Here is a 21850-nt window from a genome sequence, read left to right as displayed (position 1 = left end):
GGTTTATTTTTTATTTTCATTTGGTTGTCTTTTATTTATTTTTATTTTTTCTTTTGTTCATTTTTTTCAATCACTCCTATCCTTTCACTCAAATCCTCCTTTAACCCACTACTGAAATTAGAGCCATCAGCTCCTCCTCAAGACATTAGTTGCACAAGCCCCAGCTCCACTAGCATTTTGGTAAGTTGGAAACCTCCACCGGTGGAAAAACAGAACGGCATTATCACTGAATACTCCATCAAGTACATTGGGATTGATGGAGAAGATGTCAAGCCCCATGAAATTTTGGGAATTTCCTCGGACAGTACCCAATACCTTTTGGAACAGCTGGAAAAATGGACTGAGTACCGGATCTCTGTGACTGCCCACACTGATGTTGGACCTGGCCCAGAGAGCTTAGCAGTATTGATTCGGACAGATGAAGATGGTATGTTGCCTCCACTACATCAGTTTGCGCCTCTATGACCCTCTGTCGATCTGCTGTCTTTTGTATAGCCTAACAGTATTTTTTTCTGCTCCTCTTTTTTCCCAAATCACAGATATTATCACCCTTTGAGTTTTTTAATCAAAGACTTGTCCTTTCTACACCATTTTTCTATTTGGCATTTTTATTTTTTTTAACAGAAAGTACCTTTTTGTAAGTGACATGAATCTGCTGCCCCTTTGAGCCCATACATATCCTTCTTGCTCCTCCTTTAACATAATAGTAACTCTCAGGGGAAAATCTTTCTGCCTTTTCCTTGATTTTGCAGTCATTATTATTTTTAAACACTTATGTCTATGAACTTTTTTTCAGGTTTTGTTTTTGTTTTGGTTTTTTTTAACTACTTTATTGTTCCATGTTGTGCTTTTTGATTTGTTTTTTTTTGGTGGGTTTTTTTTTTGAGTTTTGTTTTTGATCTTGGAAAACTGATGCTCCACACATTTTCTTTTCTTCCATGCTTGAAAGTGACAGAAGACAGCCCTATTATCAGCCTCCTTTTTATGCTACTGAAAAAAAAAATGAAACAAAGAACTTAGCAAACAAAAATAAGGGAAACTTTTTTTGAAATCTTTTGTGTTTTTATTATTAGTAGTATTATTATTTCAATGATTAAAATATCTCTTTGTACTATAATGCTTTGAATCTCAAAGCATCTTCCTTGGCTTTTGTACATTTTTACATGTTTTTCTATTTCTCTAATACTCTTTTTTCTTCCATTTTTTGCATCAGTCATGTTTTTTGATCTTTTCACTGAAAGGTAGAGCAGATTGGTTGAGCATTTTCATTTGTTGAACAATTTGTATTCTTCAAAGAAAACATAGTGAGTCTGCCCTTTAAAAAAAAAAAGCAAAAGACATGGGTGGGACAGGTGCCTGTAATTCTCTTCTGTCCAATGATGTTGTTCCAGTTCCTAGTGGTCCTCCTCGCAAAGTCGAGGTAGAGGCTGTCAACTCTACTGCTGTTAAAGTGTCATGGCGCTCACCTGTACCCAATAAGCAGCATGGTCAGATCCGAGGATACCAGGTCCACTACGTGAGGATGGAAAATGGAGAGCCAAAGGGTCAGCCCATGCTGAAGGACATCATGCTGGCTGATGCACAGGTAATTAGGGCATTTTGTGTTCTTTTCTAGGTCACAGTTAAAACATTTCGTGTACCAGAGAGCTATCCAGAACTCCCTTTTTTTTTCTTTCTAATTTCAGCCTACCAGCTGACATTTTTTATCTCTATTTTTAAACAACTTATTTTCAGAATATTTACGTTTAAAGGTTCTTGGGCCAAACCTGGGCACCCTTTTCTGTATAGGAGTGGAACTAAATGCTAAGCTCTGTCATTCTGCTGGCTCCCTTAAACCTGGAGACTTCACCCTATACCTATGCTCTGAAGTTTTAAAGCATCAGGGAGATCTGAGCCAGGTCACAGACAATGTAGCAAACTGTGCACTGCCCCATCCACCCACCTGGTATTTCTTTGTTTCACTGGAGAACCTAGAATCACTAGCAGCCTGTTTTAGCCCATTATTACAGTGTTTCTGTCATTAGAATGTATCCACTTCACCATAGGTTTCACAGGAAATGAATTTATTAGTGTAACTTTAGAAATCACAGAGGTATTTATACTTGTCATTATTCATACCAATAATCGTGCAATAAAATGAGGAGCTTAGTGTAAATAGGTATGGGGTTTATTTGCAATATAAGTATATTGCAAAATTTCCCGTCTGTTTTATAAATTATGAGACATGATGAAAACAAAAGCCTGATCACATCAAGTTTAAAAAGCTTCTAAAAATAGGATTTTACTGGTTGGGATACACTAGTGCTCTGTAAAACTGAAGATTCCCAAAGCTCCTGGTACTGGAGGAATCCTCCTACATTGAAACTATTATCAGGTATACACCTCTAACTGCTAGCTCTCAATTTATGACTGGAATGACTGGAAATTGTAAGAAATTATCAACCTAGCATAAATTAGAGTTAAATTTGCCTCTTAAGCATTTTATGTGAATAAATGTTTTCCAGCTTCCTTTGTTTCTTCTCCCAGTCTTAGTTCTAAATTTCAGCTCTGCAGATACCTTTTTTGAGAACAGGTCTCCTACACCTACATTTTGCTGATGACCCTGTTCTCAAAGTATTGTCTCTGTTCCTGGAGGTCTTTGTTGCAGTTTTACCTGACAGTCTGTCTAGCTATCTGTATGTACTTACTTACCTATTTTGCAAAACGTGGTGTTCTTGCAGCTTAAATTCAGTGGAGAGAAAGATGGAAAAAGGTGAGGAGGTGGGAAGGGAAAGGGAAGATGGAAAAGGAGATGCTGTTGCGCTTTGGTTCTTCCCTTCCCTGCACAGATTTTCACTTTCAACCTCTGTGTGGTAGTAGTTTAAAATAATTTCAAACACTAGAAGGTCAGAAATGGGAGACTAGATGAGATACTGGAACCCAAATATCATAAAAGCAAAAGTTGTATTTCTTTTTTTGCCAAGTTTGGCTTTGACCTGCCTGTTTGCCATTGGTTCACTCTGGATAGTCACCTCCCTTCCCCTCCCGCCACTCCTTCCTGCCTATCATACTTCTGTGATACATGTGATCAGGGCTTGTGCAGGTATGAAGACCTTGATGGTAAAAGATCAGTGTGGTTAGGTTTCAAGACTAAAAAAATCCTGCTATTAATTTAAATACAGCATTGAATTAATTTAGGAAACTCAAGCATATAGCCTAATAACATGATTAAATAAACCAGGTAGCGTTTAATTCTGCCTTGGTAGCTTTTACTAATACAATCTATTAGAAAATATTACTACATGGTACAAGAGGATTCATTACTTTTTTCGTCTTTCAAGGAAAGAGAAGTGGCTGGTTTTTAGGGAGAGCAGAAACGGAATAAAAAATGCCTGGCCTGATTTCATTAACCAGATTCTATGTGCTTCTACACGATTAATTCAAATTGCACATGATTTTTCCAGATAACTTTCATATTTATTTTACTGTTAAGAAGAAAACATTACCTCAACTAGGCTACAAATCTCTTCATTTATTTTGTTTTTCCCTCCAACATTCTTTACTCTCAATCAGTGGGAATATGATGATACTACTGAACATGTGAGTAGTTTTTGACTGGCCAGAAAAACAATGTGTGTTGGGTTTGGGATTTTTTTTCCTTGTGGCTTGTTTGCTTGTAACCTCCTTTTATTTTTTTGAGTTTTCTTCAGGTTGTTTGGTTTTCTTTTTTTCATTTGCACAAATGCATGCTCCTAACATCAAAGGTTTTTCACTTATGGCACTTTTTTGCTTCTTTTTTTTTCTTTTCCCAGGTAGAATGGGGGTTACTGTCGCTTGCTTGTTCTGGGGTTTAGCATGATGCCAAAATGTACACAACTGGTTTGTGTTTTCTTCTTTTTGATGGCTGTCACTAACTTTGCCTTACAGTTTCCTCTTTACAAGAAGGTTTTAGAAAGATAAAACAGAAGTGGTTCAGAGTTGCCTAGCAATAGTCAGATTTTTCTGTATTCATTTTAAGGTTAACTTTTTTTGTGTAGCTGAAAGTTGAAGTTAGTTGTGCTTTCGTTTTGGTAATTTGATAAATGTATTTTGTATGCTATCAGGAAAGCCAAATGCCCTGTAGTGTTTATGCCTAAGTAATAGTGTTTGCTGTATCCAAATCACACTTTTAGATGACAACACTATATGCAATCATATCTGTTGCACCATGAAGTACTGTTTGTTTTAGATGAGGCTGATACCTTTGTCACTGTTTAAAAGGGTGGCTTTTTTTTTTTTTGCCTTTTACAATTTTATTCTGTTAATACCAGGTGGAGTTTCCTTATGAAAGATGAGAAGTCTGTCTTACTGATCTTGGCCTTTAGGGTCAATTCAATTCTGAGAGAGAATTGAAGGGTGGGGGTTTTTTAGGTTTTTTAAAAACATGTTTTTATTTTATTTGAGCTATTTTGCCCACTCGTTCTGATCATTACCTTGTTATTTCTATATGGCTAGTAACTGACTGTAAATGCAATGCCAAATTCTAATCACAACTGTACTAACCTCATATCCACTATCTTGAAAAATCCATTTACTCTGGATAGTGTGACCCATAATTTTTATATTAACTTTTATGGTTGTTGGATCTGAGGAGTGTGTGATTGCATATTTGCTATTTATTCTAGATGCATAAATATACCGTCTCCCTGGCAGCAGTGAAATTTAGTGTAAATCCATTCAGGCATGTGAAAATGCAAAGGAATACTCCAGTGGTAACACCCTGGAAGCTGACAGGTTGGGAACTTTGGGCCAGTCAGTTGCCTCCAAATATTGTCCTTTTATATTTGCATATAAAATTTATTTATATTGTGAGTGTCAAGGCTTAAATTCCTCTGGCTGCCCTTGCAGCATAATGTAAGTTTAGTTCATTTCAGGTGTCTGGCCCTTCACCATCTTCCATGTGTGTGTATACGTGTGTGTGCACACACGTGTAAAAAGATTCCCTAAGCTTTGACACTTAGAATTTGATCTTGCTTCCGTTCACTTGTAGTAGCTGAAGAGCTACTTGTTTTGTAGCTGCTGTCATTTGTTTGAGGGCCATCAGATTTATTCTCTGATCAGATTTCTAATGGTGTTTTAGGTAGTTCTTTTAGACCTGAAGAGTAAGTTGTTTCTGAAGACCTTTGAGATACTTAGATGCACAATCCAACCAGTGACACAGGTTGCAATGAAAGTGTTACAAAAGTAACAAGGCTTTCTTGTTCAGCTAAACTATCTTTACTTACAAAATGTGGATACAAATGCAACACTCTTCTTACTAGGCATTTTATAACTATATCAGTGATGTCCTGTAAATTACTAAGTTAAATGGAGTTTCTCGTGTCTATATATGCATGCATTTCACAATATCAGTAGTATTCCTCTGGCAAGGCATTTCAGAAGGCTTTATTCACTGTTCATACCACTAAGCCTTTGGCCTTGTGCCTTAAACTACCTGAGGCATTCTATTTAGAAGTGCGCTGTCTTTTATTGCTTAAATGAGTGAAACATCTTGCATTATGAAGTACTTCACACAGAACAGACTGTTGGTGCTCTCAAATGCTTGCTATCACTGCCAGTAGCACAAAAGCGTGCACACTGTATGTAATATGCAAGGGTTGTCTGAAGGATTCCGTGATCTCCTGAAAACAATCTATTTTTAATAAATTGTTCTTGTTTTATTTCATCGTAGGAAATGATAATTTCTGGGCTTCAGCCTGAAACTACATACTCCTTCACTGTGACAGCCTATACAACAAAAGGTGATGGAGCACGCAGCAAGCCCAAACTCATATCTACTACTGGTGCAGGTAATACTCACAAAACTGTTAATGTCTGAATAAATCCTTTGACTTTTCCTGCTAGTGTTTTACTCCTACTATTTGGAAGTCTCCTGTTGTATAAAAAGTGTTTACAGGAAGTAGGATTTTCTGTTTCACTCTTTGGCCCTTCATTTATTTAGATAAAAACAGAACCAGTGTCCCCCTTTGTCCCTTTCTCAGTTCAAGATGCAGCCAAAATGTAATACTTAACTTCATACTTTCTAGTAGCTCTTCCATTCTGACTGGTGTCTTCTTCTTGGAGAGGAAAAAAAAGCAATTCAGAGCTGAGAAGGCTATTTGAAAAACTTGTAAAGGGCTTTCCTGATCTCTGTGAGAGCAGCATGCTGCTGCCTGTCAGTACGAACATAGAAAGAACCTATCTTTATGACAGTCATAACTTATCTCAGAAGAACGTGATTATTAAAGCAGAGAATTAGAAAACGGAGTGAGAGTCCAGCCTGTGAAACCCTGAAATCCATAGTGCTTCAGTGGCAATTTGAGGCATAAACTGGGGCAAAATACACCATGCCACTGTGTTCAGTCTGCATTTGATCACAGTTGATACTAGATGGTGGGTATCTGACTGCATGACTAATTCAGCTGATTCAGTTAGCACTGATGGGATGAAGTGAATTGCTTTTAGATGAGGAACAAATTTTTTTAAAATTTAAGTGGTTCACTGTGACACAGCTTAACTAAATGATGCCACCACAGCCTTAGTGTGGTGTTCATCTACAGGTGCTCAGAGCCCATAGGTGTTCATTTTCTTGGTTTTGTAGTGTAGCCATTAAGAATATTCCATTACAATCACATGGAAACCTTTGTAGCACCATTACAAGCTCTCTTAATAACAATGTATTATTTATGCTAAGATATATAAAGTCCAAAAGGCATATGTATTTGTATTTATATTAATTGGGTCAATTTTTAAAACAATCACCGAATGTAAAGCACATCTTGTACTAATATCAGAAACATCTATATCCTTGTCTTATTAGCTTACTTGCAAAAATCTCAGCCTTGGTGGCTAGGTATATCATATAGTTTCATTTCAGACTTTAGAGTACCTTCTAGTCATTACTCTTGACTGATGCTGAAACTTACCTTCCAGCTTCTTATCTTTCCTGAATTCTCATGGTCTGAGAAAAAAAGTGATATATACTTCTCGCTTGCACTTGATTTAAGAAAAAAGACACTTGATCCATTATTCTTTTTAAAGTTCAGTTCCCAATTTAAATAAACACAATTATATAGATTATGATTTGGTTAGTTTCTAGATATAAACATAGGCTATGCAAACCTGCTTGCAAAACGTAAAGCTTCTGTGCATTTAGTCCTTGTTGACTATTCATGTTTCACTCTTCTAAGATCTCTGATGTTTCTACTTTAGAAAGACGAACAAATCCCATGTCCCATAAAACCCTGGTTGACTGAAGAGCAATTGAGAATCAGAGGCATGCCTGTAAATGTAATACATATTACACTTTTCTTGCTGTTTGCTTCACCCTGTAGACAAGTAATGTTTGTTCCTGGTTTCTAGGATAACAGCTGGTTACCATTTTGCTCTTTCATACATTCCAGGTTGTATGAACACCTCTTCACTTGCTGTTACAGCTTGCTGTGGTTGAGCTCTTTTTGTAAGGAAAATTCATATGCAGGTTTTTGAAAAAGGAGACAATAAATATAGTCAGTACCAAGAGTTTCCAGCTCACTGTCTTTCTATGAGAATACCTCAGGCAAGTGAAGGAATGATGCATAATACCAGGGGCTTGTAGGTCTGAAATACACCCTCCTATTCTCTGAGAGTTTCCATTTGATTTTTTTTCCTAAAAAGGTGCTATTCAAATACTACAATAAACCAAATGAAGGGTCTGACTTTCTAGTCTGATTTTTAACGGTTTAAATCAGGTGAAGCTCTATTAGAATGAGTGAGATTATATCCGTAAGAGATATGAAAGGGTAATAAAAATCTAAATATTTACTGGAGAAGCTTACTATTCGTAAGTTATTCAGATGATAAGTAACTATTCAGCTGTGTCCAGTTAGTGATATAAAAGTATCATTTACATTTTTAGATGGGAAACATTCACCAAATGTAAGTGAGCCTACAGTATGGTAACTGCAGTACAGTAACTGAATGCAGTTAATATTTTCACTCCAGAGTGTCTTTTTGTCTTACATTCAGTTCCCTTTCCTAGTTTTTTAAATAAGATGGAAGAAAAAATGTTACTGAACATTTCCAAGTCCAAGTATTTGAAAATTTTAAATTACTTGGGGCAGAAGTTACAAAATATGTGATTAACAAGACCTTGATAAAAATTAAGACTTACTAGTCAGTGATATCATACAATTTTTGCAGATAATTTAATCAGACCTTTAATTTCAGTGTCATAGTAGTTGAAGAATCTCATAGCACAACAGCTTGTCCGTTACTTGGAATTTACTCTCTGTGCTGGACAGCACTCTTGAAATACAGATTTCAGCTAAGAGGAGAAAATTTACATTAAGACGGTGGTGTACTGTATAGCAGCTAACAGAAACAAATTACTTCAGGTAATTTGGCAAAGGCAGCTTGCATGAACTTCTACTAGTAATGGCATGCCATTACAACTGTTTGGTGTAATGACTGTTGCAAAGGGATGTGTGAGGGTCATCTTGCTATGTAGTAACGGATGTGGACTTCACTAGATCAGAGAATATATTTTTTCATGGGCAATTTCACCTCATTTGGCTTATGGCAAATTCAGGTATTATTACCAGAAGTTTCTAGATAGAGCTATTCCATGACACTAGTGTATATAGGGCTGCACAGAATCCTGCTGTTTGTCCCACAAGACTGTAATATTCACAAGTGGTCATACTGAAAGAAAATGTTAATTGAAAGCTATCTGGAAATAAAAACAGAGAGAAAAAACCATTGTCTTCCTCTATCAATAGTTGTATGTTAACAAAAAGGAAATTCATACACTTCGCAAAATCAGATAGGCTTCATATTAAAAAAGAAAGTGACTGTTGTTATTTACCATTTTAATCACAGGGTATTTTATTGGATAAGTAAGCTTTATTAGTTCCCCTGTTCTGATTAAGAGCAAGTAGTAATTTCTTTCTTTCTCTGTAGTTACCACAAAGGTTATAAAATAGTTCTGTGAGGTTTGCCACAAGAAAAAAAAGTGATTTATCACAAAAATAATTTAGTGACACCTTCCAGCAGACTCTCCTCTAGAAAGCTGAAGGAGTTATTATTCTATTTGTGTGGACTCTTCTTCTCTTTCATATGCTCCATTGGTTTCAGTAATATTTATAATGTAGAGAAAAATAAGGCCTGCAAAAAGCCTTCACAGCCTTTTCTTTGTTCCATAAAGGCTCATAATAATCAATGAGGAAAAGTCAGAACTAGTCAGAGAGATTCTTTACGCAGCAGAAAGTGTAGGAAAAAACTTACAAGATTCCTGGGAATAATACTTGCAGGTGAACTACATATTTAAAGGGAAGGATATTTGGAAAATGTATATAAAAACTAGCCATAATTCTTATGCAATCAGAAGCAACATCACAACTTACGACAGATATAATGAGGAAAGAGCTTATTAAATGCAGAATTTTCTTCAAGCCATGCCATTCCTCCCTCCTTATTCCTAATTCATTATGGAATGGTAGTCAGAACTTCTGACAAATAAGAATCTGATTTTCTGGGTGCCTGAGAACTGAAGATAAGTAATAAAGTCCATTGAAATGTTTAAATACAGGAACCAGAGCTCACAGTGCAGCAGTTACATTCACGTGGGAAGGCTTTGAATGTGGATGGAACTAATTAGTCTTCGTGGAAGACTATGTTATCGTGGCACTACTACTCCGAAAATGATTCTAGTCTCTTGACCTGTCAGGCATTGGTACACAATGAACACCAAATTTCTAAATAGTTATGGATATGCTTCATTATCAAATAAGTCATTGTAATAGAAACAGACTATTTTGAAATAAAAATATTAATGAATATATAAATTAAATATATATGTATATAAATGAATATGAATAAATGAATAAATACAAATAAATATATAAATTAAATACAAACAGTAAATGAGAGCAATTGATATTGGGACTCCAAAAATGTACAACATATAATTTGTATAATGGGATTTGTCCCTTGATTAGGGCTAATTCGATCCTGTAGACTGGACATCCTCACCACACTTACAGTCTGAACTTCTCTGAAAAACAAATCATCAGTTTAGACCAATAGCTCCCAGTTAAGGATTTGAGTGTATCTGGATAAGAAGAGCTTCCAATTTAGCCTTCTTCAGAAGAAATCCAGTTCACGTGCACCAAGACTATGCTGGGAACTAAATCATATGTGATAAGCCAGGACAATCAAGAAATTGAATTCCAAACTGTGCTACCGCTCCAAGCTGAAACAACCTGTGCTGGAGGTGATTTGTGTATGGAAAGTGGAATGATAGGGTTCTAATATACATAGTAATGATTGTTGATGACAAGGCTGATCTGACTTCGCTTCTACCACAATTTAACTATCAATGGTGAAAGTTATGTTAGACACATCTAGAAACTTGTAATTTCTCCATTATTATTATTACTACTACTACTACTATTATTATTATTTTCATTAATTATTTTTCCATTTACAGGAATGGCAGAAATGTGCCTTGGATTAAATTAATGAATACTTATGACAATACTCTTTTTTTGCAAGCAAGGATTTGTAAGTGAGACAGAACCATTCATAAGATGTCTGTTTGAAGTTTTACTTCTTGACTTGTGTTCCTAAGTCCTGTGCCTCTGAATGTTCTCTGTATTTAGAAATAATGGTAAGGGAAGAAGACAACAAACAGTAAATGGCTTTACTATCATAGTTCATTACACTGTATGACTCAATAGTGCAGGAGGCAGACATTATTTTTTCTGTAAGACGGTAATTTGTGGAACTAAGAGTGAGTGAAGAGAACTTTTATCCTTATTCCTGGTAAAACTAGCCTCAAGAATTGTACATGCAATTCTGTTTGTATTTATCATCTTTAAATAACATTGTGCTACAGTTCCAGGCAAACCTCGACTTGTGATTAGCCACACACAGATGAACACGGCTCTAATTCAGTGGCACCCTCCTGTGGACACTTTTGGCCCGCTGCAGGGTTATCGCCTGAAGTTTGGTCGCAAAGACGTGGATACATTTACGACCATGGAGTTCTCAGAGAAGGAAGATCACTTCACGGCCACAGACATTCACAAAGGAGCTTCTTACGTCTTCAGGCTCTCAGCTAGAAATAAAGTGGGCTTTGGGGAGGAGATGGTTAAAGAGATTTCTGTCCCTGAAGAGGTACCCAGTGGATTTCCCCAAAATCTTCACTCGGAAAGCTCTACTTCTACATCAGTTCAATTAACTTGGCAGATGCCACTCTTGGCAGAGAGAAATGGCATTATCACCAAATACACCATCTTGTACAGAGATATCAATGTTGCTTACCAGCCAGTTGAACTCCCTGTTGTTCCTGCTGATACCACTATGACACTTTCTGGCTTAAAACCAGATACCACGTATGATGTAAAAGTACGTGCCCACACAAGCAAAGGGCCTGGTCCATATAGTCCAAGTGTCCAGTTCAGGACACTACCCGTGGATCAAGGTAGGATTTGTCTGCTTATGGCGTTGACCTTTAAAGGAGTATCGGTCTTTGGATATCAGTGTTTTTGAAGCTGTAAATAAAACTGACCGGCCCATTCATAAAAATAGGTTCATCAAACACAAAAGGTAAAGTATGTAAATCTTAATATGTTTTGGATGCCTTAGAATTCAGTTGTCCCTTGCCAAGCAAGTTCTGGCTAACATCTTCACAATTTTTTCAGGTAAGGAAAATGTACGTGTTGGGTTGTCACTAGATAAGAGTAAGAATGACTTTAAAAGTGATATTTAAATATGAGCAAACAGGTAGGACAATTGAATCCTTGTTGTTTTTTGACCTAAATGGAAAGCTAATACTCCCAAGTAGCAGTGGAAATATGATAAGATCTAAGCACCAAGATGTTGTTTATATACATTGTTTCTTTTTTTCCAGCAGTGTTTGCAAAAAATTTTCATGTTAAAGCAGTAATGAAGACTTCTGTTTTGCTGTCCTGGGAAATTCCAGAAAATTACAATTCAGCCTTGCCTTTCAAAGTAAGTTACTTTCCATTTGTACAAGAGAAAATACAGAAACCAAAGGATGTCATTCACCTGGTTAAGTAGCTTACTGAATATCTGGATTTTTTTGGTATTGCTGTATTTAAGAATGCAAACTAATAGCAATATTGACCCAAGCTGTTAAATTCAATCGTTTGGCAATATGAGCTTTCCACAGTTACAACAGTATTTCCAAGTCAGGCTCATACTGGTTATTATGCATGGTATGAACACCTTGCTAATAATTAGTAGTTCGTTGCTACTATATTTTAGAGAAAACAGTGAAAGAAAATAATAATTTTCTTCTTTTTTTTAGTCATTTCTGTAGTGACTGTAGCTGAGTACCATTTTGGGTTTTTTCTCCTCACATTTACAACACATTTTTGCGTTATAACTCCTTTACTTCACTAACTATAGCATTAGTCAGTTAAAGAAACTCAACGTAACCTGCAGTCTGGCTGGCATTTCTTCTGCATCATTCTTCATCACTTGTGTCATCTCAGGCAGTGGCGAGTGAAGAGCAGTGTTTTATAAACTAAATGTTGCAAAAACTTTTCTGAATAAGGAATGTAAATGAAAAAGTCAAGGTACCTTTAACAAGTGTGCCTTAATATAAATGCTGGGTTCAAGCAAAACTACTGAATTTGAATAAGTTAAACTGGATTTTAGGAGTGCTTTAACTGCTTTAAATTGATGTTGTTCTTTTTTTCCCCTGAAAGTGAGAAGTTTAATCGCAGTAGTGAATTCAGTACTATCTTACAGCCTAAAATGCCCAGTAACTTTCATTTTAAAAGCTAGGTTCATTCCTGAATCCAGTGTGACAGTATCAGTTGCCTTCTCTTAGTAACCAAAACCACCTTCAATTTATGTATTAACTTAGATCCTTTATGATGATGGAAAAATGGTGGTGGAGGTTGATGGACGTGCTACTCAAAAGCTGATCACTAACCTGAAGCCAGAGACATCATATTCATTTGTGCTGACAAACAGAGGGAATAGTGCTGGGGGTCTTCAGCACAGAGTGACAGCAAAGACTGCACCAGATGTGCTTCGCACCAAGCCAGTCTTCATTGGAAAGACCAACTTAGACGGCATGATAACTGTGGAACTTCCAGAAGTACCTTCAAATGAGAATATAAAGTGAGTGAATGAATGACATACCATTGTTTTTATCTCCAGAAAGATGATTATTCTTACTGTTAATAAAAACTAGAGCTGTAGTGGTGGATCAGGGCTTTATTCTTCATAATGGTACAGAGAGTACAGCTCTCTGCAGTAGTATTTGGACTAATATTGGACTAATATTTGACGGTACTAAACTGGAGGTGCTGTTGACTCTCTCAAGGGCAAGAGGTCTTGCAGAGGGATCTAGATAGATTGGAGCATTAGGCAATAATCAATGGCATTAAATTTAACAAGAATAAATGCTAGATTCTTGTTGTTAAGGTATTTGAATGCATCCAGCGGAGGGCAACAAAGCTGGTGGAAGGGCTGGAAGGCATGTCCTATGAGGAGCAGCTGAAGAATTTGGGCTTGTCTAGTTTGGAGAAAAGGAGGCTGAGGGGTGACCTCGTTGCTCTCTACAGCTTCCTGAGAAGGGGAGGTGGAGAGGGAGGTGCTGATCTCTCCTCCCCGGTATCCTGTGGTAGGACACTTGGGAATGGTTCAAAGCTGTGTCAGGGGAGGTTTAGACTGGACATTAGGAAGCATTTCTTTACCGAGATGGTGGTCAAACCCTGGCACAGGCTTCCTAGAGAGGTGGTTGATGCCCCAAGCCTGTCAGTGTTTAAGAGGCATTTGGACAGCCCTTAATAATTTGCTTTAACTTTAGGTCAGCCCTGAAGTGGTTAGGCATTTGGACTAGACAATCAGTGTAGGTCCTTTCCAGCTGGAACTATTCCATAAGTTTGTCACTTAGCCAACTATGTAAGACTCAGTAAAATCTAGATGGAAATATATGGAGAAGGATTGTCCTTCAGCATGTAGCTGTTTCTCAGAATACTATTGTGTTTCATCACTGATTTCAAATAGCAAAGAGGGATTAAGGAAGCCAGTTGTGTTTTGAACAGTGTGTTGTCTCAAGAAGAATGGATAACCCATCGATGGGTAGCCACCCTGCTGCAGCATCTTGAAGTACTCAGACAGTCATTCCAGATTTATGTGGAATGACTGAGAATTAAAGAATTGTTACTGCACTTATATTAATTTGGATGAATTAATTCTGAAGTTTTTTATTAAAAGAAAAATCTGAGGTCCTCTCCACTGCTCCCAGAAATAAAGCAGGACATTTTGCTGAAAAAATTGGCAGAGAGTTTACTAGAGGTTACTTAGGTTTTTGGGGAAAAGGTGCTGTGGACATTTAAACAGCAGAAACAGGACTAAAGAGCTCTCAGCACACGGTCAGCAGGGATTAGAAAGGTTAGACAATAAAGATTTGCCAAGAAAACATGAAGCATGGTACAATCAATAAGTGTTATTGCTCTGCTTATAGTGATTCTTGTTGGTCTATAAGGTTCCCATGTGTAATGTAAAGGAAATGGGGAGGAAAATGAGCAAGTCATTAAATATTGTTGGGGATTCAACTTGTCCTCTCCCTGGTGGATTTTTACTGACAGCTTTGTAGAAAGCTGCTCCCCTTTTTCATTACTGACTGAGGATTTTGAGGCAGGTGAGGTCAAGAAAGAAATGACTTTGAGACATTAAAAGGATGAAAAACTGAAAAATGTAGCCATTATCATTAGATTGAGTAAGATGCGGTCAGTAACAAATGCAGCTAAGCAAGACTGAAGATGGAATGAGTCAAAAAAGATTTATGAGGCAGAGCATTCACAGAGAGAAAAAAGTGCAGGCTAGCTGGTCAAACAATAGCAGAAGATAGCAGTAGAAAAAGAGCCAATGCCCTTCCTTTTATGTAGTGTAAAAAAATAAAAGAGGCTAAGTGACATCAGGAAGGGTGCATTAAACTATGTACGTCCAACTGCCAATTTTGCAAATAATGTATCTCTTCCTTCTATATCTATTTCCTAAGAAGATGTGATCCAGCTTGAGGTAGAAAAACAAAACAAAACAAAACAAGATTGACTTGACCCTTGCAAGCGGGCATACCAAAACAACTACATACTGAACAGAAAAAGCTTATCCGATGCTTGCTAGAATAAGTAAGATTATTGCAGCTATCGTCTTTGTATAGGGAAGAACAATTTTGTGTGATAGTTATGCTGACATTTTTACAGTTGCTGTTCCTCTATGGGTATGTTATATGCTCATGATTGTCTCTATCTGACTATGAAGTACTATACACTAAGAATCTTTCAATAGTACTAATTACAAAGAAGATGAAACAGTTAATGGTTTGCTCTAATTAATTATAGTTAAATATTAATGGGATTGAGGGTAATGTTATAAGAGCCTTTGTAATTTATTAAAGATGGTAGAAGTAATTTTCATTATTTCAATGTTTGATGGTGATACAGCATAGAAATTGGAGCAGAGCTCACCTATGCTCGGTAAAATGCATCTCTTTTGCTGGCGTCATCTCAAGTGAGCAATTTCTTCATTTTCCTGTAGTATTTTGGGCTAATCCAAAGCAATTTTTATGTGTAAAGGACAGTTCATATTTCTCTGGATCTCTTCCATCTTTGCAAAGTCTGAGGCAAAAACAGAGTTTTATGGAAGACTTTGGCCTATGTAATATTCAGTAGTTCAAGCAATATCCAAGCAAACCCTCCACTTCTCACCCTTTCCCCCCAAAAAAAACCCTCAAAACAAACAAGCAAGTAATAAAGCATATGATAAAACATGTTTTTCAAGAGGTGCTGCATTTTCTGGAGTTAGCTAGAAATAACAGAACTTTGTTGTCCTTTACAATTTGCAGCACTGTATATTTATGTGAACAGTTTCATTTTTCTGCTTGCTGTTGATGTACTTGTGCTTTCGGCTTTAAAATACTCTGTATATGCTGAAAGTCTTAGTGGATGATCAAAGTTATGAGTGGGAGGCATGCATGAAGAAAGTGTGAAAGAGTGTAAAAGTAACATTTACATGCTGGATGTTCCTTGATTAAAAAAAAAAGTATGAACATTCTCTTAGCTTAAAAGAGAAAAAGAAGAAGAAGAAAAAATGATAAGGAAGAAACTGCTGTAGAGTTCATCCAGCAGATGTATCTTTGATGTCTGAAAGGCATAGAGGGCCAATTCTCAATTGCATTTTGTCTTGATTCTTAAGCTTCTTTTAAAGAAAAAGTATGTAGGTTTTAATTATTGTATACATGGATAAATCAGCATTCACTAGGATTTGTTATTCATGTAACCAAAGAATTATTTAAAATACATACTCAGGTTTAAAATCTGGGTTCTATGAGTCTTACTAGTTTTGAATAAGAACATCAGTGTAAAAGATTATTTATCATATTGTTACTATAAGAATGCATGCTGCAGATTTCATTTAAATACTGGAATACAGCAAGTGAGCAGCAGTTAAAAATCTGTGGCCAACACTTCTTATTTCCAGCACCTCCTGTTGGATCTCAGCATTTCAACAGAGAAATTTCTCAAATTTCTTAACACAAGAATTAATAAATATGTGCATTTACTACAGTAGTTAAAAATCCAAAGTTTTGTTACATTTCTTTTATGGGAAGGAGCTTTAATTAAGAAGAGACCATTAAAATGGGCTAATGGCATGCACTGGTGTGGAAGAAAGATAGTTTACAGAGTCAGTTTAGACTGAGATAGTTTCTGATCAATTTTAAGGCAAGTCTTTTCTGTAGACTCTCTTTCGTTAATTACTTTAGGTTTTTCAACTGCATTGCATGAGTAAAATGAATAGTCAGTGCTGCAAAAGGTTGAACAGGCTGTAAAAAATGGCAGACTGGAAGAGAAGATGGTCCATGAGACAATAAAATTATCTTCTGTAATGGAGAGCCAGAGGCACCTTCTTAATAAGCTCTGTTGTTACTAGAAACAAAGGAGAGCAGCTTCTTTCCCTCTCCTCTGAGATGGAGAGTGCTTGACTTTTTGACAAGTGTGTTTATCAAGAAGATGTATGTTATATCATCCTGGATGTCCTGCTGTTGTGATTCTACTGCTCCTTTCCTCACACTAATGTGAAATTATGGATCTGCCTGACATGTATCCAGACTTGGCAAAGGAAACAAGGAAAGTGCCATATCTCTATTATACTAGAAAGTATAATTTACTAGTCTCCATGGGGGGGAGGAGGAAGATATTTTCAGGAAAATGTTTCTGAGGAAAACTGATATATGTAATTTGCAAACCCTAGCTGTAAAGAGAGCATACATCAAGCTCTCTTGTCTATGACTGTGAACAGAATACTTAAGTAGATAAAGCTGATGGTGATTGATACTCAAAAGTAAAGACTGTGTGGGTGGAGTGTATGCTATGTCTTCTTTATTTTCTGTTTATAATAGTATTGGCATCAACAAGCACATTATGTTAACCTACTCTTCTGATTATACATGAAAATGGGGTAAGATGGGGTGATAATTGAGATTTAAATATATGGTAATATGTTTCAATTTAGGGGTTTGGGTTTCTTTCCCAGTGTGATAGTGGCAGGGCACAAATACTCCATGGCTTTTGTATTTCAAATGAAATAATAAACTACAGTCAAACATGCAGGCATTTTAGAACATTGTAATTAAAGTTTCTTATACATATTTATATGTTTACATGAAAATGCAGGTAATTAGTGCCATTTATTTGTCAAATGTTTTACACTGGATGTGGTTGCAAGAGTGTGAATCTTTACAACTATGTTTGGAAGGCTGCAGTGGCACAATAATGTGCAAAAGTTCACTCTCAGTGTTCTGTTAAGTTCCGCTGTTCTGTTAAGTTGCTCTGAACAGACACCTACTCCATCAATTTATCTATTACTTTTCCTTCAACTTCACTTTTGACCAATGTTTCCTTTACAGAGGTTATTACATAGTTATTGTGCCTTTGAAGAGGTCTCGTGGAAAGTTTATCAAACCATGGGAGAGTCCAGATGAAATGGAACTAGATGAGGTATTGTATGTTTTTGTTGTCGTCTTCTCCTCTATTAAAGAAACAGTCTTAGTGGTATGTGATTAACTCACCAGTTTTAGAAGTTTTGGTTGTCAGGATATTTTATATTTATATTTGAATTAGCCTGTGGGGACTGAAACAAAAGTTCAAATTACTTAAATTAGAAGACAGTAAAGACATAATGTTGCAATAAAGCACACGAAGTGTCTGATCTTTGTTGGCATTAATATTTTATTCTTTTTCTATTGTAAAGTGTAATGCAAAAGTGCAGGAGGTGAAATGAGTTGTCAGCAAAAGCTTAATCACCAATGATATGAACTCTAATAAAGGTCTGGTTCATTAGTGGGGTGTTTACTAAGCCTGTAACAAATGCTAAATTGCAATTTGCACTGCAGTTTAACATTTGACCTTCTTGTGGTGTTTTTACCTGATTCTCGCATACTGTAATACTTCTGGTTAGAAAACTTTTACAGTAGTCTCCATTCTGCTGACAGTTTGCGCTCAGAAATAAATCAATGAAGTAGGAAAGAGCAACATTGTGTCATCATTCGACACTATAAATGAAATTAACCCAAAGTATTTTCATTTTAGGAATAAGCCCAGTAATACTAGAAATCAATTCATTATGTTATTGACGTAATAATACTTCCAGGAAGTACAGTGTCAGCGTTCAGTCCTGTCTTCTGTTTTACTGAAGGACAATATAGCTCACGCAAAATTGTCTTTTTTCTTTCAAGCTGTAAATTTGGAATAATACTAATATTTATCATTGTAAAGCTCTTTTGAGAGCCCCATATGAAAGCGCTGTACAAAAGCCAGGTGGTGGTGTTATTATTGTTATTGTCATATCTGGCTAGGATTTTAGATCTCATTCAGATGCTATGGTAATTTGTGCATGTAATATCTCTGCAATTCAAAGACCAGAGTTCAAAGTCAGTTTCTTTACTTCTGATTTAGTGATCTTTTGACTAGATCCTGTCTATTTTTCCATTTTCTTTTGGTGGATTCAAGAGTTTTATGTTACAGAGATGCTTCAACATATGCTTCCCCATAATACAATCACTGGGGAATGATGATCTGCAAGCAATCACAAGGCTTTTTTTCCCTCCTCCCATTGACAAAATGGGTATCAATTTCAATGTTTGCACCAAAATGTAAGGAAAATAAAGATCTTCACCAAACTAACACTGCTGTAGAAAGCTTTGATAATATAAACAGAGATCTTTCAGTCTTTAGTCTGTTTTCTGATCAGAAAAGTCAAAGAAGAATATGTACGGCAACAGGAGAATCCTTAATCAGAAGATTAAAAATAACTGTTTAAAGGAAGGCATGGTTTTCATTGACTGACTGATTGAAGCTTGTGTTTCCTCTTGACCAATTTCATTTATGTGATCATCTCATTTGATTCAATTGCAGCAATGACTTGCTTTGATCTATTAACTTCTTCCCTTTAAAAGAACTTGGATTGTAAATGCCATCAGCTCATGATCATAGACCTAGGTGACATCAAATATGTTTAAACTGTAAAACTCTTGACAGCAAGATCCATACAGTAATGGAAAACTGATTTAATATGACCACCCACTTTTAACATCCAAAGACTGTAGTCACATTCAGCAGCATTAACAGATTAAAGGATAGGTACCAGATGACATTGAACTTTTTGGCAATTAAATTCTACAGGTCCTGCTGATTCCCATAACAAAGGGTCATTTTAATCATTGTGCAAGTTGCAGTGCATTAATCTGTATAACAGATTGATAAAGAGCATTTATTAATTCAGAAATATTTGGGTCAGGATGGGTTGTTTCCCACTTCTTCTGATATAATTGAGACCACATTGTAGAATTAATGGTGGAAGAAATAAGATATGCATTGACTGGAAAATGAAAATTATTTCTGATAAAGAACTAAAACCCTTGATATATCTTTTACAATTGCCACCAATACATATAGTAAGTACTGAGTAGGGAAAAAATCAAAAGCAGGCAGTGACTGTATTTCATGCTAACTCATCCAGTTTCTATTACTTAAAAGACTGTTTTACTTCCAGCTTTAGAAAATATATACATATTGTTATTAGCTGTGCTATTCCTGACAAACATGTGAAAGCAGTGGCACAATAAATAAATTTTGAAAAAAACCCACAAAAACTGACCACACTACTCTCTGAGCAAATAGTTCCTGATGGTCAAGTGAAGATAGTTGTGCATATCTTTTTCTAGTACAATCTCAGATATCTGGCTAGTATCAGAAAGGGTTGGGCAATAGATTTTCCAAAGAAGTATGTTCCAAATACTTTGCTTGGATTGTCAGAAGAAAAGTATTTGCTGAAAACACTACTCTGGAGTGTTAACTCCAGTACATAACTGACCAGTCCAAAAGAATCTCCAGCCATATTGTGGTTACCTAATCTTCCTGGTTCCTTAAATCTCAATTATGAAACTAAGAGAGATGCAGAATCTAAAAAGAACAGACAATGGACTAGATATTTTGTATCTAAAAATAATAGTTATTAGAGATATAATCCTTTTTTATTAACTCAAAATTTCGTTTTATTTTGAATATCATGAGATCTAGTGACTTTAAATAGATATGTCATGCAAATAAATGAAATATAAACAAAATATTATGATTGCAGTAAGTATTACCTAGTAGGATTACTTTAGATTTGTAAGCAATAAAACCTAAATGAAAGCCTGCATGTTAAGTCTTAAATCAGTTCAGTAATTTTATTGAAATCCTGGTATAAAGTACAACAGGAGGTATATGTGCAAGTAATGATATTTGGCAACAACCCCATTTATATATGAAGCATGAATGAGGCCAGAGGTTCACCTGAGGTCTGCTCAGTCATGTGTAATCAATGTCACAGAAAAAAATTTTATCTACACACTAACACACCTAAGTTTAGCTGGCCTTAGGTGATGAATAACCACCTTTGAAAAAGTTGAACACATTTTGATTGACTCAGGCTAATTAACTTTCAGGATTCATAGCCAAAACTCAGGTTCTGATCACTTCACTCTCTGTAATACAGTACTTCAGTGTTGCTATCTGTTAAATATATGCATTTTATGTTACTAATTCAAATGCAAGAAATAATTAAGATCAAACATTTTTCTCCCCTTTTCACTCTCAATCTGATTTTGATTGCAGTACTCTTGCAGTATTTTGACATTTTATTATGAGTTATTTAAAATCTAAATTGTAAATATGGTGTAATCTGGAAACATATGATAAAGAATTTATTTGAGGTAGCCACACAAATAACTTTAAATTCCAGTGGAAACTGTACCCATAAATGAATATATTAGTTATCTTCAGGGATGGCTCAGGCCATGTACCTCTCCTCATACTGCAGTACTTGCAGCTCCTGACTTCCAGTTAGAATACATATCACATTGTTATTACCTGAATATGTACCTTCGTGTTGCAGCAGACATCAGGATAGTCAGTACTCAGCCCTCTGCATAGCTGTTAGTATCTTTATAAAATATGGCTTCATCTAGATATAACCGTTTCACAGAGTGCTTCCCTCAGCAGATCTTATAAGGGCTGAAGTAACCTGGAACAAACTTTGATTAGTCTCTGCCTCATGTTCTGCCCTCAGTAACTCTACTCGGGGCATAGGAAGCTACCAACAGATGTGAGAGTCACCTTCAATAAAGCAACTAAATAGAAATCTTCTAACATTACAGTTCTCTACTGCCCTCATTTTTATACCATGCAAATTTACTCTAGCTGCTCATTAAACTGTTTAGGAAGAATGAAAGAGAAATATGGACTGCTGATTGTAATAGAGTCCTTGAGTAATGAATAAGGATTTC

At 36.1% G+C, this 21850-nt stretch overlaps 1 protein-coding gene across 4 annotated transcripts in view; it reads left to right on the top strand.

Annotated features, from left to right (window-relative positions):
• Window positions 1–21850, top strand: part of PTPRD (protein tyrosine phosphatase receptor type D) — a 386895-nt gene that overhangs the window by 261217 nt on the left and 103828 nt on the right. Inside the window, exons 11-18 of one of the 4 annotated variants that reach the window (XM_075526929.1) lie at window positions 122–427; window positions 1392–1585; window positions 3553–3579; window positions 5690–5807; window positions 10874–11461; window positions 11894–11991; window positions 12875–13134; window positions 17930–18020. In XM_075526929.1, the coding sequence (XP_075383044.1) occupies window positions 122–427; window positions 1392–1585; window positions 3553–3579; window positions 5690–5807; window positions 10874–11461; window positions 11894–11991; window positions 12875–13134; window positions 17930–18020 (1682 nt within the window). Of the gene's footprint in view, window positions 1–121; window positions 428–1391; window positions 1586–3552; window positions 3580–5689; window positions 5808–10873; window positions 11462–11890; window positions 11992–12874; window positions 13135–17929; window positions 18021–21850 lie in introns of all 4 variants that reach the window. The other 3 variants (XM_075526928.1, XM_075526932.1, XM_075526931.1) reach the window with 3 other exon arrangements.

Source organism: Mycteria americana, chromosome Z, assembly GCF_035582795.1.
Source record: "Mycteria americana isolate JAX WOST 10 ecotype Jacksonville Zoo and Gardens chromosome Z, USCA_MyAme_1.0, whole genome shotgun sequence".
Taxonomy (NCBI): domain Eukaryota; kingdom Metazoa; phylum Chordata; class Aves; order Ciconiiformes; family Ciconiidae; genus Mycteria; species Mycteria americana.
The sequence above is the reverse complement of the archived record's forward strand: the minus strand, read 5'-3'. Positions and strand labels throughout refer to the sequence as shown.